The sequence below is a fragment of the Portunus trituberculatus genome, chromosome 13 (genome assembly GCF_017591435.1).
Source record: "Portunus trituberculatus isolate SZX2019 chromosome 13, ASM1759143v1, whole genome shotgun sequence".
NCBI classification, from domain to species: Eukaryota; Metazoa; Arthropoda; class Malacostraca; order Decapoda; family Portunidae; genus Portunus; species Portunus trituberculatus.
In genome coordinates, this window is record NC_059267.1 from 8493581 (window position 1) to 8509280 (window position 15700).

The 15700-nt window shown below is 38.7% G+C and overlaps 1 protein-coding gene across 1 annotated transcript in view; it reads right to left on the minus strand.

The window, feature by feature from the left end:
• Window positions 1–15700, minus strand: part of LOC123503268 (transmembrane 9 superfamily member 2-like) — a 47948-nt gene that overhangs the window by 12053 nt on the left and 20195 nt on the right. The window contains exons 3-4 of the mRNA XM_045252894.1: window positions 5404–5500; window positions 5055–5190 (exon numbers count right to left, since the gene is read on the minus strand). Of these exons, the coding sequence (XP_045108829.1) occupies window positions 5055–5190; window positions 5404–5500 (233 nt within the window). The remainder of the gene's footprint in view (window positions 1–5054; window positions 5191–5403; window positions 5501–15700) is intronic.

Sequence of the window (15700 nt, forward strand, 5' to 3'; positions counted from 1 at the left end):
CTCTCTCTCTCATAGGGAAAACATAATATTTTAGATTTATCTCTATTATCTCTTTTTTTTCTATCTATATTATATTGTAACCTTTCCTGTTTGGAGAGAGAGAGAGAGAGAGAGAGAGAGAGAGAGAGAGAGAGAGAGAGAGAGAGAGAGAGAGAGAGAGAGAGAGAGAGAGAGAGAGAGAGAGAGAGAGAGAGAGAGAGAGAGAGAGAGAGAGACCATACATGCACAATTTATCACATCCACAGCCTGAGATTCAATTCTTACTCTTACATTTGGTAGTTATTATTTTCTAGCCAATCTCTACTTATTATCAGAATCTCTGTCTTTACACACACACACACACACACACACACACACACACACACACACACACACACACACACACACACACACACACACACACACACACACACACACACACACACACACACACATACAGGAATATGAACAGTACAGGAATATGAAGAAATGATAAGTGATACAGGAACATGTCTGGAAGAAATGTTGGGTGGCTGTGAACGAACTATAATGATGGGAGATTTTAATTGTAAAGAGGTGTGTTGGGAGGACTGGTCAATGGAAGGATCAGAGACAACATGGGGAAATACACTATTGACACTGGCAATGGAAAATGTGTTAACTCAGTGGGTCAAAGAAGATACTAGGTTTGGAGGAGAGGGAGCATCGTCAAGACTGGACTTGGTCTTTAGTACAGAGCCAATGGTCATTGAGGAGATGAGGGTGGAGTGCCCTTTAGCAAAGAGTGATCATGCAGTTTTGGAGTTCAAGGTGATAGACGAAGAGAAATCTAGAAGAAATGAAGAATATAAAGTGGGAAGATGGAATTATGCCAAGACAGATTTTGGAAACCTAAAGAAATTCTTTCAAGAGACAAATTGGATGAAATTCAAGAGTGCTAAGGGAGCAAATGAAAAGTGGAAGGAATTTATAAAAATATACAAAGAAGGTGAGAAAAAATTTGTACCAATAAGACAACATAGAGAAGTTGGAAAGCAGGACTGGTTTAACGATAGATGTGAAAAGGCTAGAACAAGAAAAGAGGATGCATGGAAGAGGTGGAGAAGGAAAAGACGGATTAAGCAGTGGGAAAGTTACAAAAGAGCAAGAAATGAATATGTGTTGATTAGAAGAGAAGAAAGAAAGAAACAAGAAAAGGATATAATTGATAAATGTAAAGACCAACCAAGGCTTTTTACAGACATGTGAACAACAACATCAAAAATAGAGAAAGTATTGAAAGTTTAGAAGTAAATGGAGTATACAGTGAAGATCCCAGGGAAATGGCAGAGGCTATGAATGGATGCTTTCGGAAGGTATTCACAAAGGAGACTGCTTTTGACAAACCACTGGTAATGGAACAGAAAGGGATTATGAAGGAGTTTCAAGTAACTGTGGAGGAGATCAAGAACATGATGGGGAGTTTAGAAGTGAGAAAAGCTGTGGGACCTGATGGGGTATCAGGATGGATTTTAAGAGAATGCAGGGAGCAATTGGCAGAAAAAGTTTGTGAAGTAATTGATGCCTCATTAAGGGAAGGTGTAGTGCCCCAAGACTGGAAAAGAGCTAACATTGTCCCAATCTATAAATCAGGTAACAAGAGAGACCCATTGAACTATAGACCAGTGTCACTTACAAGTGTGGTAGCTAAGATGTGTGAGAGGGTGGTGAAGAATAGATGGACAGACTTCTTGGAGAAAAATGACATACTTTGTGAGTGTCAATTTGGTTTTAGGAAAGGGCGTTCATGCACGACAAACCTGATATGTTACTATTCGAGGGTGATAGATGTAATACAGGAAAGAGATGGTTGGGCTGATGGAATATATCTGGATTTAAAAAAGGCCTTTGATAAGGTACCACACCAGAGACTGATCTGGAAACTTGAAATGGTAGGAGGAGTGCATGGCAGTTTACTAAAATGGATGGAAGACTTTTGGTAGGAAGAGAAATGAGAACAATAATTAAGGACAGACCATCAGAATGGGGATTGGTGGAGAGTGGAGTTCCACAGGGATCAGTGTTGGCACCAGTAATGTTCGCAGTCTACATAAATGACATGGTGGATGGGGTGTCCAGTTATGTGAGCCTATTTGCAGACGATGCAAAATTGTTAAGAAAAGTGAGATGTGACAAAGATTGCGAACTACTCCAGGAAGACTTGGACAGAATATGGAAATGGAGCTGTACATGGCAAATGGAGTTCAACACGACAAAATGCAAGAAAATAGAGTTTGGCAAGAGTGAAAGAAGAATCAGGAGTATGTACAAGATAGGAAATGAAGACATAAAACCAGTCATGAAGAAAAAGACCTTGGGGTGACAATTACCAATGACCTATCGCCAGAGAGACATATAAACAAAATAATTGGAGAAGTATTGAACTTATTGAGGAACATAAGAGTGGCGTCAGATATCTAGATGAAGAAATGATGAAGAAAATAATTACTGCAATGATAAGACCGAGGCTTGAATATGCAACAATACAGTGGGCTCGAACTTAAAGAAACACATAAGGAAACTAGAGAAAGTACAGAGGGCTGCAACAAAATGGTGCCTGACTTAAGAGATTTGACTTATGAAGACAGACTGAAAAGAATGCAACTTCCAACCCTGGAAAACAGAAGAGAAAGGGGAGACCTGATAGCAATATACAGAGTGATGATTGGCATGGAAAAATGGATAGGGAAGATCTGTGTATGTGGAATGGAAGAATGTCGAGAGGGCATGGGAAAAACTAAAATGGCCACTTATAGGAGAGATGTGAAAAATATAGCTTCCCTCATAGAAGGGTGGAAGCATGGAATAGTTTAGACGTGGAAGTGGTCAACGCAAGGAATATTCATGATTTTAAGAAAAAGCTGGACATTAATAGATATGGAGACGGGACAACACGAGCATAGCTCTTTTCCCGTATGTTACAATTAGGTAAATACAATTAGGTAAATACACACACACACACACACACACAGAAGAGAAGAGAGAAAGAAACAGGAAAAAGATATAATTGATAAATATAAAGACCAACCAAGGCTTTTTTACAGACATGTGAACAACAACATCAAAAATAGAGAAAGTATTGTAAGTTTAGAAGTGAATGGAGTCTGCAGTGAGGATCCCAGGGAAATGGCAGAGGTTATGAACAGATGCTTTCAGAAGGTATTCACAAAGGAGATTGCTTTTGACAAGCCACTGGTAATGGAACGAAAAGGGACTATGGAGGAGTTTCAAGTAACTGTAGAGGAGATAAAGAATATGATGGGGAGTCTAGAGGTGAGAAAAGCTGTGGGACCTGATGGAGTATCAGGATGGATTTTAAGAGAGTGCAGGGAACAACTGGCAGAAAAAGTTTGTGAAGTAATTGATGCCTCATTAAGGGAAGGTGTAGTGCCCCAAGACTGGAAAAGAGCTAACAGTGTTCCAATTTATAAAACAGGTAACAAGAGAGACCCATTGAACTATAGACCGGTGTCACTCACAAGTGTGGTGGCTAAGATGTGTGAGAGGGTGGTGAAGAATAGATGGACAGATTTCTTGGAGAAGAATGACATACTTTGTGATTGTCAATTTGGTTTTAGAAGAGGCGTTCATGCGACAAACCTGATATGTTACTATTCGAGGGTGATAGATGTAATACAAGAAAGAGATGGTTGGGCTGATGGAATATATCTGGATTTAAAAAAGGCCTTTGATAAGGTACCACACTGGAGACTGATCTGGAAACTTGAAATGGTAGGAGTGCATGGCAGTTTGCTAAAATGGATGGAAGACTTTTTGGTGGGAAGAGAATGAGAACAATAATTAAGGACAGACCATCAGAGTGGGCTTGGTGGAGAGTGGAGTCCACAGGGATCAGTGTTGGCACCAGTAATGTTTGCAGTCTATATAAATGACATGGTGGATGGGGTGTCCAGTTATGTGAGCCTATTTGCAGACGATGCAAAATTGTTAAGGAAAGTGAGATGTGACAAAGATTGCGAATTACTTCAGGAAGACTTGGACAGAATATGGAAATGGAGCTGTACATGGCAAATGGAGTTCAACACGACAAAATGCAAGAAATTAGAGTTTGGCAAGAGTGAAAGAAGAATCAGGGGTATGTACAAGATAGGAAATGAAGACATAAAAACCAGTAATGAAGAAAAAGATCTCGGGGTGACAATTACCAATGACCTATCGCCAGAGAGACATATAAACAAAATAATTGGAGAAGTATTGAACTTATTGAGGAACATAAGAGTGGCGTTCGTATATTTAGATGAGGAAATGATGAAGAAAATAATTACTGCAATGATAAGACCGAGGCTTGAATATGCAACAATACAGTGGGCTCCGAACTTGAAGAAACACATAAGAAAATTAGAGAAAGTACAGAGGGCTGCAACAAAAATGGTGCCTGACTTAAGAGATTTGACTTATGAAGACAGACTGAACAGGATGCAACTTCCGACCCTGGAAATCAAAAGAGAGAGGGGAGACCTGATAGCGATATACAGAGTGATGATTGGCATGGAAAAAATGGATAGGGAAGATCTGTGTATGTGGAATGAAAGAGTGTCGAGAGGGCATGGAAAAAAACTAAAGATGGCCACTTATAGGAGAGATGTGAAAAAATATAGCTTCCCTCATAGAAGTGTGGAAGCATGGAATAGTTTGGATGTGGAAGTGGTCAACGCAAGGAATGTTCATGATTTTAAGAAAAAGTTGGACATTAGTAGATATGGAGACGGGACAGTACGAGCGTAGCTCCTTTCCCGTATGTTACAATTAGGTAAATACAATTAGGTAAATACACACACACACACACACACACACACACACACACACACACACACACACACACACACACACAAACCATACAGAAAAGGAATGGAATGGAAGAAATATATACAAAAAACAGAGACCAATATTTACAGGGAAAAAGAGAAACCCACAAATAGATCATGTCCAGGAGGGAAAATAAAGATGCATGAAATTATGATAAGTCAGGACCAAAGTGAAGTCCTGGTTCTGTTCAAGGCAAGTATATCACTCACCCACAATCCAGTGGTGGTAATAGTTGAGGTTCATTGCTCGCTTCAGGTCGTTCAGTTTCTTCTTGTCTTCTTTGCTGGACGTCTTGTATGACTTTGTGCAAACCTTGGCACACTTCTGATCCTTCATGAACTCAAGCTGAAAAAGGCCAAAGAAAAAGTGTCACACTCTATCACAACACTGTAGCTTTACTGGCAGACTTCAGACAGCACTGATGAACTAAATAGACAAATGCTACTAGTAGAGAGATGACAGCACATTTTTATTTTTTCTATTGTTCATAAACTCAAGCTGGTGTGACACATGAAAAGTTGCTACAGGGAAAGAAGTATTATTAAATTCTATACTCACTGTGTAGGGAGATGATTTGATGCGCTCCCCAAACACCACCTGACCAAGGTTCTCAACAACCATTTCTGAGTTGTCATCAGCTTGGCAGAAGTCAAAACTGTCAAGAGAAAAAAGTAGCAGGGATTTCAGTGATTTCGAAATGTTTCCAGATTGGATGTATATTGTATATTTTGGCACTATAGAAGTCAAAACAGTAGGGACAAAAATAACTACAATTTGTGTGATTCTGAAATGTTTCACAGCAAGGTACAGACAAGGATCAGCAGAAATCAAAACTATATTGAGAATAAGTAACAAGAATTTAAATTATATTGAAATGGTTTTTGACTGAATGTTGATTCTGGTTCAACACTGAGTCAAAACTATGCAGGAAAACACATGAGTACAACAGAATAGATTGGCTAGATTGATATACTGCAAAAGAAAAGGTAAAATAGGATAAAAAAAAAAAAAAGTAAGACTATATATCAAGGAATGCTGCTGCAGATCCACACAACACAACACAGAGAGAGAGAGAGAGAGAGAGAGAGAGAGAGAGAGAGAGAGAGAGAGAGAGAGAGAGAGAGAGAGAGAGAGAGAGAGAGAGAGAGAGAGAGAGAGAGAGAGAGAGAGAGAGACTAGTGAAGGTGCCAGTTCCTAAAGAGGACAACCTAAAAGAATATCCAAAACTAGCTGTCTTGAAATATCCGTCTTGAGAGAGAGCAACTCTTATATACAAGCACACCTTCTTCCTTCTCTATCTCTCTTCACCTTTAGTCAGAGATATCAGTTTGACTTCATCCAGTAATATGCTTGTGCAAAATGGAAACATGCAACAAACCCTTGAGTCTTTTTTCGCTGTCTCAATTCATCTTTAGTCAGTAATTGCTTAATTCTTTTTTTCCAATAGAATGTAAACAAATTCAAAAGTTCAGGATATCTTTTAGTCCTCCCTGTACGTATTGTTGTGTGTTTGCATTCTTCACTGTATTGTCTCTGCATCAGCGTTTCTCATACTAAGGAGGCAGTGGCATAGTGGATAAGGTGGTGAGGGTGGGATCGAGCAGACATCCATGCATAGGTTCGAATCCCACCACTTACTGCTTTGAAGCTATGCCTTTTGTCAAGTGGTTTAAAGTTACCTACATGCAACTATGATACTCAGGTTCTAGGTGGTACACCAAAGATGCACTTGGGTGATGATATGGGCCCTGATATGGCTACCACTATAAATAAAATTGCCTGCACCACTAATGGGTAGAAGCTTAACAACGCTTCCTACATATACTCTTCAATTATGCCTACAGGTGCTATAGACCATAACGTAAAAAAAAAAATATTCAATTATACCTACGTACAAGAGCTAAAGGCCATAACATAAAAAAAAAAAATGAAAAAATAAAAAAATAAAAAAATCTTTCAAAAGCTTAAAACATTGATCACTCTTGAGTATTTACTGATACAAGTTGCATCTAACATGCTGCAACATATTAGCAATACTCCTTAAGTCAACCGTGATTGTGGATCTAGAAAGACAAAAAACATATTAAGATACAGAAGTATTTACAAGTGTAGCATGAGTATATATATAAAAAAAAAAAAAAAATCTAAGTAGATGTAAGAAAATATTTGTCAAGCAAAGAAAGGGTTAAAGCAGTGGTTCCCAACCTAGGGGTAAATTACCCCAGTGGGGTAATGACCCCATATTTTTGGGGTAATGGATGTTTGGCATGGGATGAGGCAATCAGTTTCCATTTTCATATAATTTCAATGAAGATTTCTATTAATTTTTTCTGCTTTCTATGTATGAACTAAAATTACTTCTTTTCGTATTATAGATTTGCATTATTGTGTTGCATAGTTTCTATTTTGTCTGTTTTTGAAGTATGAAATAAAGTTACTTTTTTTCCTATATTACGAGTATTTCTTCATTGGGGTAATGGATGATTGTGAAATTGTATTTTTGGGTAATCGCTGCAAAAAGGTTGGGAAACACTGGGTTAAAGGAATCTATGAGTGTGGCTGAGGCAACAACAGAGACATGGCACTTAAGCAGAGCAAGCAAGGAAGAAAGTGGTAGACAGGGGAAGATAGAGGCTCTTCTGTTTGGTGACACTCCTGAAGGAAATGAGTCAGAGGGACACACAACACAAATCATGATTACTATTAATACTAGTATGTCTTTAGTATCTTCTACAACTCTGGTTTTCACTTACTATTCTCTCTTCTAAAATCTGTTATAAAACCTGTCTAGTCAGCATCTCAGTTTGCTGCTGTTTGTCTTACTCTATACTCACAGCTTTGAGTCTTGAGGGGAAAATGGCAGACTGTCAAAGTGTGTGTGTGTGTGTGTGTGTGTGTGTGTGTGTGTGTGTGTGTGTGTGTGTGTGTGTGTGTGTGTGTGTGTGTGTGTGTATTTTACCTAGTTGTATTTACCTAGTTGTTTTACAGGGCCTGGGCTTTATGCTCGTGTGGCCCCGTCTCCATATCTACACTTATCCAATCTTACTTTAAAAGTGTGCACACTCGTTGCAGACACTACTTCTTCATCTAAACTGTTCCACGTCTCAATACATCTCTGCGGGAAACTATATTTTTTTATATCTCTCAGTGTGTGTGTGTGTGTGTGTGTGTGTGTGTGTGTGTGTGTGTGTGTGTGTGTGTGTGTGTGTGTGTGTGTGTGTGTGTGTGTGTATTTACCTAGTTGTAGTTTTACAGGGCCTGAGCTTTATGCTCGTGTGGCCCCATCCCCGTGTGTGTATGTGTGTGTGTGTGTGTGTGTGTGTGTGTGTGTGTGTGTGTGTGTGTGTGTGTGTGTGTGTGTGTGTAATTCACCACCACCACGATGGTCGCCTGCTGGTCACCCAGCCAGTCTTCCCCATTACGGAGCGAGCTTAGAGCTCATAGACCGATCTTCGGGTAGGACTGAGACCACAACACACTCCACACACCGGGAAAGCGAGGCCACAACCCCTCGAGTTACATCCTGTACCTATTTACTGCTAGGTGAACAGGGGCCACACATTAAGAGGCTTGCCCAGTTGCCTCGCCACCCCGGGACTCGAACCCGGCGCTCTCAATTGTGAGTCGAGCGTGCTAACCACTAGATTACGCGGTGTATTTACCTAGTTGTATTTACCTAGTTGTAGTTTTACAGGGCCTGGGCTTTATGCTCGTGTGGCCCCATCTCCATATCTACACTTACCCAATCTTACTTTAAAAGTGTGCACACTCGTTGCAGACACTACTTCTTCATCTAAACTACTCCACGTCTCAATACATCTCTGCGGGAAACTATATTTTTTAATATCTCTCAGACATCTTCCTTTCTCAGCTTTTTACTATGCGATCTTGTGCTTCGGATGTCATATTCTTCTCTCAGGATCAGTTTCTCATTATCCACTTGGTCCATTCCATTGATCAATTTATAGACTTGTATCAGGTCTCCTCTCTCCCTTCTTTGTTCCAAGGTTGGTAGATCCATAGCCTTTAGTCTCTCCTCATATGTCATCCCTTCAAGTTCTGGGACCATTCTTGTAGCCATTTTTTGTAGCCTCTCCAATTTCCTTATGTGTTTCTTTTTATGAGGGGTCCACACTACTCCTGCATATTCCAATCTGGGTCTTATTATAGTATTTATCAATTTCTTCATCATTTCTTTGTCCATGTAGTGAAATGCTACTCCAATATTCCTCAGCAAATTATATGTTTCTCTAAAAATTCTATCAATATGGCTTACTGGTTGATTGTTTTCTTCCATCGTCACTCCTAAGTCCTTTTCCTTTTTGACTTTCTCCAGTTCTACTCCATCTCCCATCTTATAGATTCCCACAGGTCGTCTTTCACTCTTTCCCATTTCCATGACATGGCTTTTGTTCACATTGAATTCCATTTCCACTTCTTACTCCATTCCCAGATCTTATTTAGGTCTTCTTGCAGTATTTCACAATCCTCCTTTTGCTTTATAACTCTGCACAGTTTCGTATCATCCACAAACAAATTTATGTAGCTGTTCACTCCTTCTGGCATGTCGTTAATATAAATGAGGAAAAGTATTGGTGCCAATACTGACCCCTGTGGCACTCCGCTTTCTACTGCTCTCCACTTGGACTTCATATCTTTAACTACCGTCCTTATTTCTCTCCCCCTCAAATAATTTTCTATCCATCTCAATGTGCTTCCTTTTAAGCCACCCTTCTCCTCTAACTTCCACAGTAATCTTGCATGTGGCACTTTGTCAAACGCCTTTTTAAATCCAAATAGATGCAGTCAACCCATCCTCTCTCTCTTGTACTCTATCAACTATTCTAGAATAGAAACTCAATAAATTAGTTACACAAGACCGTCCTTTTCTAAAACCAAATTGGCTATTTGATATTAATTTGTTGTCTTCAAGGAACTCGATCCATTGTTTCTTTATTATTCTTTCACACATCTTGCATATTACACTAGTTAGTGATACCGGTCTGTAATTTAAAGGTTCTTCTTTCCTTCCGCTCTTATATATGGGAACCACCTCAGCTCTTTTCCATTCTACTGGCACTGTTCCATTTTCTATTGAGCATTTTATGATGTTGTATATAGGACTTGCTAGTTCTTCCCTACATTCTTTCAGTATTCTGCCTGAGACTTCATCCGGTCCCATTGCCTTCTCTTCATCCAGTTCCTTCATTAACTCTTTTATTTCAAGCTTGGTTACTTTAATCTCTTTCATATAGATTGTCTCTCTATTACCCTGTGGCCTCTCAAATTTGGATTCTTTAGTAAAGACCTCCTGGAATTTTTATTTAATAGTTCTGCCATACTTTTGGGTCTTCCACCATCCGTTCTCTCCTTTTAACCTTTCTATTGTTTCTTTTGCCTAATTTTTCCATTTATGAATCTATAGAACAATTTTGGTTGCTCCTTACATTTTTCGACAATATCTTTTTCAAGTTCTTTTCCTCTTCCTTCCTCACCTTAACATATTCATTTCTCGCTGCCTTGAAGTTTTCCTTGTTTGTTGGATTCTATTTCTCCTCCACCTTTTCCATGCTCCATCTCTTTTCTCCTTTGCCCTAGCACACCTTGCATTAAACCAATCTTTCTTTCCTTCTTCTTTTGGTCTATATTTTGGGACATATTCCTGACTCCTGTTTTGTATATTTCCAAAAATAAGTTATATTTGTCTTGCATTGTCTCTGAGTTTTCCATCTCCTCCCAGTCTACGTTTTAAAATAGTTCTTGAGATTCTCAATATCAGCCTTTCTGTAATTTAATCGGTCTCCTTTGTATGAATCGTCTCTATCTTCCTTTCCTTCTTCTATATCTATTTCTAATATTGCATGGTCACTCTTTCCCAATGGGCACTTATATCTTATATCGTCATTCATTTGTATACCCCTTGTAAAAACTAGGTCCAATCTCGCCAGCTCGTCGTTTCCTCTGAATCTTGTGCATTCCTTTACTCTCTGGTCCATCATATTGTCTATCATTAGGTTCAAGAATCTTTCTCCCCAAGGCTTCTTCCCCCATACCACTTTCATAATTTTCCCAGTCCACTTCTTTACAGTTGAAATCTCCTACTAATATCACTTTTCTCCTTTCTTTAACGATTCTCATTAGACTCCTTATTGTGTCATCTATCATGTCTTTATATTCTTGATTGGTCCATGAATTTGTTTTTGGTGGCACATATGTTACAATGATTGTTATCTCTTTTTTATTAATATGCATCTTAATATACAATACTTCTGCTTTTCCTTCCCCACATTCCACTTGGTTGATCACTATCTCCTTCCTTAACATTATCATGACTCCTCCTCCTTTACCCACTCTGTCTCTTCTCCATAAATTATACCTATTATCCAAATCTATTATGATTGCTTCATTTAGTTTTGTTTCAGCCAGGCATACAATATCTGGATTTTCTTTCCTTATGTAATCTCTTAATTCTAATTTACTTGATAAAACCCCGTCTATGTTCATATACATAATTTTTAGTCTTTTGCCTTTATCATTTTTAGTTAAACTCGTTTATATACCATTTCCTTATCCTGTCTCCTAGAATTCTCCAAAAAAATGCCTTCTCCTCTTCTGACCTTTCATTATTCTTTTCCCTTACTGCTGCTGCCAGTTCATTGTATCTCTTCCTTTCTTCCTCATTTCTATTTTTCTTTATAAGTGTATGTGTATGTATTTACCTAGTTGTAGTTTTACAGGGCCTGGGCTTTATGCTCGTGTGGCCCCATCTCCATATCTACACTTATTCAATCTTACTTTAAAAGTATGCACACTCGTTGCAGACACTACTTCTTCATTTAAACTGTTCCACGTCTCAATACATCTTTGCGGGAAACTATATTTTTTAACATCTCTCAGATATCTTTCTTTTCTCAGCTTTTTACTATGTGATCTTGTGCTTCGAATGTCATATTTTTCTCTCAGGATCAGTTTCTCATTATCCATTTGGTCCATTCCATTGATCAATTTATAAACTTGTATCAGATCTCCTCTCTCCCTTCTTTGGTAGATCCATAGCCTTTAGTCTCTCCTTATATGTCATCCCTTCAAATTCTGGAACCATTCTTGTAGCCATTTTTTGTAGTCTCTCCAACTTCCTTATGTGTTTCTTTTTATGAGGGGTCCACACTACTCCTGCATATTCCAATCTGGATCTTATTATAGTACTTATCATTTCTTTCTCCATGTAGTGAAATGCTACTCCTATATTCCTTAGCAAATTATATGTTTCTCTAAAAATTCTATCAATATGGCTTACAGGTTGATTGTTTTCTTCCATCGCCCCTCCTAAGTCCTTTTCCTTTTTTACTTTCTCCAGTTCTACTCCATCTCCCATCTTATAGATTCCCACAGGTCATCTTTCACTCTTTCCCATTTCCATGACATGGCTTTTGTTCACATTGAATTCCATTTCCGACTTTTTACTCCATTCCCAGATCTTATTTAGGTCTTCTTCATTTGTGTGTTGTGTGTGTGTGTGTGTGTGTGTGTGTGTGTGTGTGTGTGTGTGTGTGTGTGTGTGTGTGTGTGTGTAATTCACTGTTTGATCTGCTGCTCTCTCTCAGACAGCCAGGCGTTACCACGGAACAGCTCAGAGCTCATTACTTCCGATCTTATAGGTCTGAGACCAGGCACACACCACACATCACAACTCACAACTCTCTTTACATCCATACCTACTCACTGCTAGGTGAACACTACACGTGAAAGGAGACACCAAATATCAAATATCTCCACCAGCGCTCAATCAACCATCTCTTGTGTGTGTGCTCTCACTGTGTGTGTGTGTGTGTGTATGTGTGTGTGTGTGTGTGTGTGTGTGTGTGTGTGTGTGTGTGTGTGTGTGTGTGTGTGTGTGTGTGTGTGTGTGTGTGTGTGTGTGTGTGTGTGTGTTTGTGTGTGTGTTTCTTTGTTTTTCTTTGTGTGTGTGTGTGTGTGTGTCTGTGTGTGTGTGTTTGTTTTGTGTGTGTGTGTGTGTGTCTGTGTGTGTGTGTGTGTGTGTGTGTGTGTGTGTGTGTGTGTGTGTCTGTGTGTGTGTCTGTGTTTACCTAATTGTATTTACCTAATTGTAACATACGGAAAAGAGCTATGCTCGTGTTGTCCCGTCTCCATATCTATTAATGTCCAGCTTTTTCTTAAAATCATGAATATTCCTTGCTTGACCACTTCCACGCCTAAACTATTCCATGCTTCCACCCTTCTATGAGGGAAGCTATATTTTTCACATCTCTCCTATAAGTGGCCATTTTAGTTTTTTCCCATGCCCTCTCGACATTCTTCCATTCCACATACACAGATCTTCCCTATCCATTTTTCCATGCCAATCATCACTCTGTATATTGCTATCAGGTCTCCCCTTTCTCTTCTGTTTTCCAGGGTTGGAAGTTGCATTCTTTTCAGTCTGTCTTCATAAGTCAAATCTCTTAAGTCAGGCACCATTTTGTTGCAGCCCTCTGTACTTTCTCTAGTTTCCTTATGTGTTTCTTTAAGTTCGAGCCCACTGTATTGTTGCATATTCAAGCCTCGGTCTTATCATTGCAGTAATTATTTTCTTCATCATTTCTTCATCTAGATATCTGAACGCCACTCTTATGTTCCTCAATAAGTTCAATACTTCTCAAATTATTTTGTTTATATGTCTCTCTGGCGATAGGTCATTGGTAATTGTCACCCCAAGGTCTTTTTCTTCATGACTGGTTTTATGTCTTCATTTCCTATCTTGTACATACTCCTGATTCTTCTTTCACTCTTGCCAAACTCTATTTTCTTGCATTTTGTCGTGTTGAACTCCATTTGCCATGTACAGCTCCATTTCCATATTCTGTCCAAGTCTTCCTGGAGTAGTTCGCAATCTTTGTCACATCTCACTTTTCTTAACAATTTTGCATCGTCTGCAAATAGGCTCACATAACTGGACACCCCATCCACCATGTCATTTATGTAGACTGCGAACATTACTGGTGCCAACACTGATCCCTGTGGAACTCCACTCTCCACCAATCCCCATTCTGATGGTCTGTCCTTAATTATTGTTCTCATTTCTCTTCCTACCAAAAGTCTTCCATCCATTTTAGTAAACTGCCATGCACTCCTCCTACCATTTCAAGTTTCCAGATCAGTCTCTGGTGTGGTACCTTATCAAAGGCCTTTTTTAAATCCAGATATATTCCATCAGCCCAACCATCTCTTTCCTGTATTACATCTATCACCCTCGAATAGTAACATATCAGGTTTGTCGTGCATGAACGCCCTTTTCTAAAACCAAATTGACACTCACAAAGTATGTCATTTTTCTCCAAGAAGTCTGTCCATCTATTCTTCACCACCCTCTCACACATCTTAGCTACCACACTTGTAAGTGACACTGGTCTATAGTTCAATGGGTCTCTTGTTACCTGATTTATAGATTGGGACAATGTTAGCTCTTTTCCAGTCTTGGGGCACTACACCTTCCCTTAATGAGGCATCAATTACTTCACAAACTTTTTCTGCCAATTGCTCCTGCATTCTCTTAAAATCCATCCTGATACCCCATCAGGTCCCACAGCTTTTCTCACTTCTAAACTCCCCATCATGTTCTTGATCTCCTCCACAGTTACTTGAAACTCCTTCATAATCCCTTTCTGTTCCATTACCAGTGGTTTGTCAAAAGCAGTCTCCTTTGTGAATACCTTCCGAAAGCATCCATTCATAGCCTCTGCCATTTCCTGGGATCTTCACTGCATACTCCATTTACTTCTAAACTTTCAATACTTTCTCTATTTTTGATGTTGTTGTTCACATGTCTGTAAAAAGCCTTGGTTGGTCTTTACATTTATCAATTATATCCTTTTCTTGTTTCTTTCTTTCTTCTCTTCTAATCAACACATATTCATTTCTTGCTCTTTTGTAACTTTCCCACTGCTTAATCCGTCTTTTCCTTCTCCACCTCTTCCATGCATCCTCTTTTCTTGTTCTAGCCTTTTCACATCTATCGTTAAACCAGTCCTGCTTTCCAACTTCTCTATGTTGTCTTATTGGTACAAATTTTTCTCACCTTCTTTGTATATTTTATAAATTCCTTCCACTTTTCATTTGCTCCTTAGCACTCTTGAATTTCATCCAATTTGTCTCTTGAAAGAATTTCTTTAGGTTTCCAAAATCTGTCTTGGCATAATTCCATCTTCCCACTTTATATTCTTCATTTCTTCTAGATTTCTCTTCATCTATCACCTTGAACTCCAAAACTGCATGATCACTCTTTGCTAAAGGGCACTCCACCCTCATCTCCTCAATGACCATTGGCTCTGTACTAAAGACCAACTTCTCCACCAATTCCCCAAATTTCCTTTTGTCCTTAATTTTTGTTCTTATTTCTTTCCTTTCCCCAAAATCTTAACCATTTTTGTCTCCCCTCCTCTTTCCCAAATTAAATTTTTTTCAAGTTTTTCTTTCCTTTATCGGCTTTTTAACCAAATTTTTTTCCTAGCCCCCTCTTTTTTAATTTACCCTAGTTTTTCTTTTCTTTGCTAATTTTCAAAACCAAATTCCCCCAAATTTTTTATTTCCTTTCCAATTGACTTTTTACCCCTCTCCACTTCCTTTGCTTTTTCCACACCCGTTCTGGTCTTTTTTTTTTTCTTTTTTTTTTTCTTTTTTTTTTTTTCTTTCTTTTTTTTCTTTTTTTTTTCTTTTTTTTTTTTTTTTTTTTTTCCCGTTGGTTTTTGGGGTTTTTTTTTTTTGTTTTTGGGTTTTGGGGTTTTTTTTTTATTTCCTAATTTATTTCCTTTGTAACTAAAAAACTCCTTTTCCCCTTTCCTTCATTAACCAGTTTTTC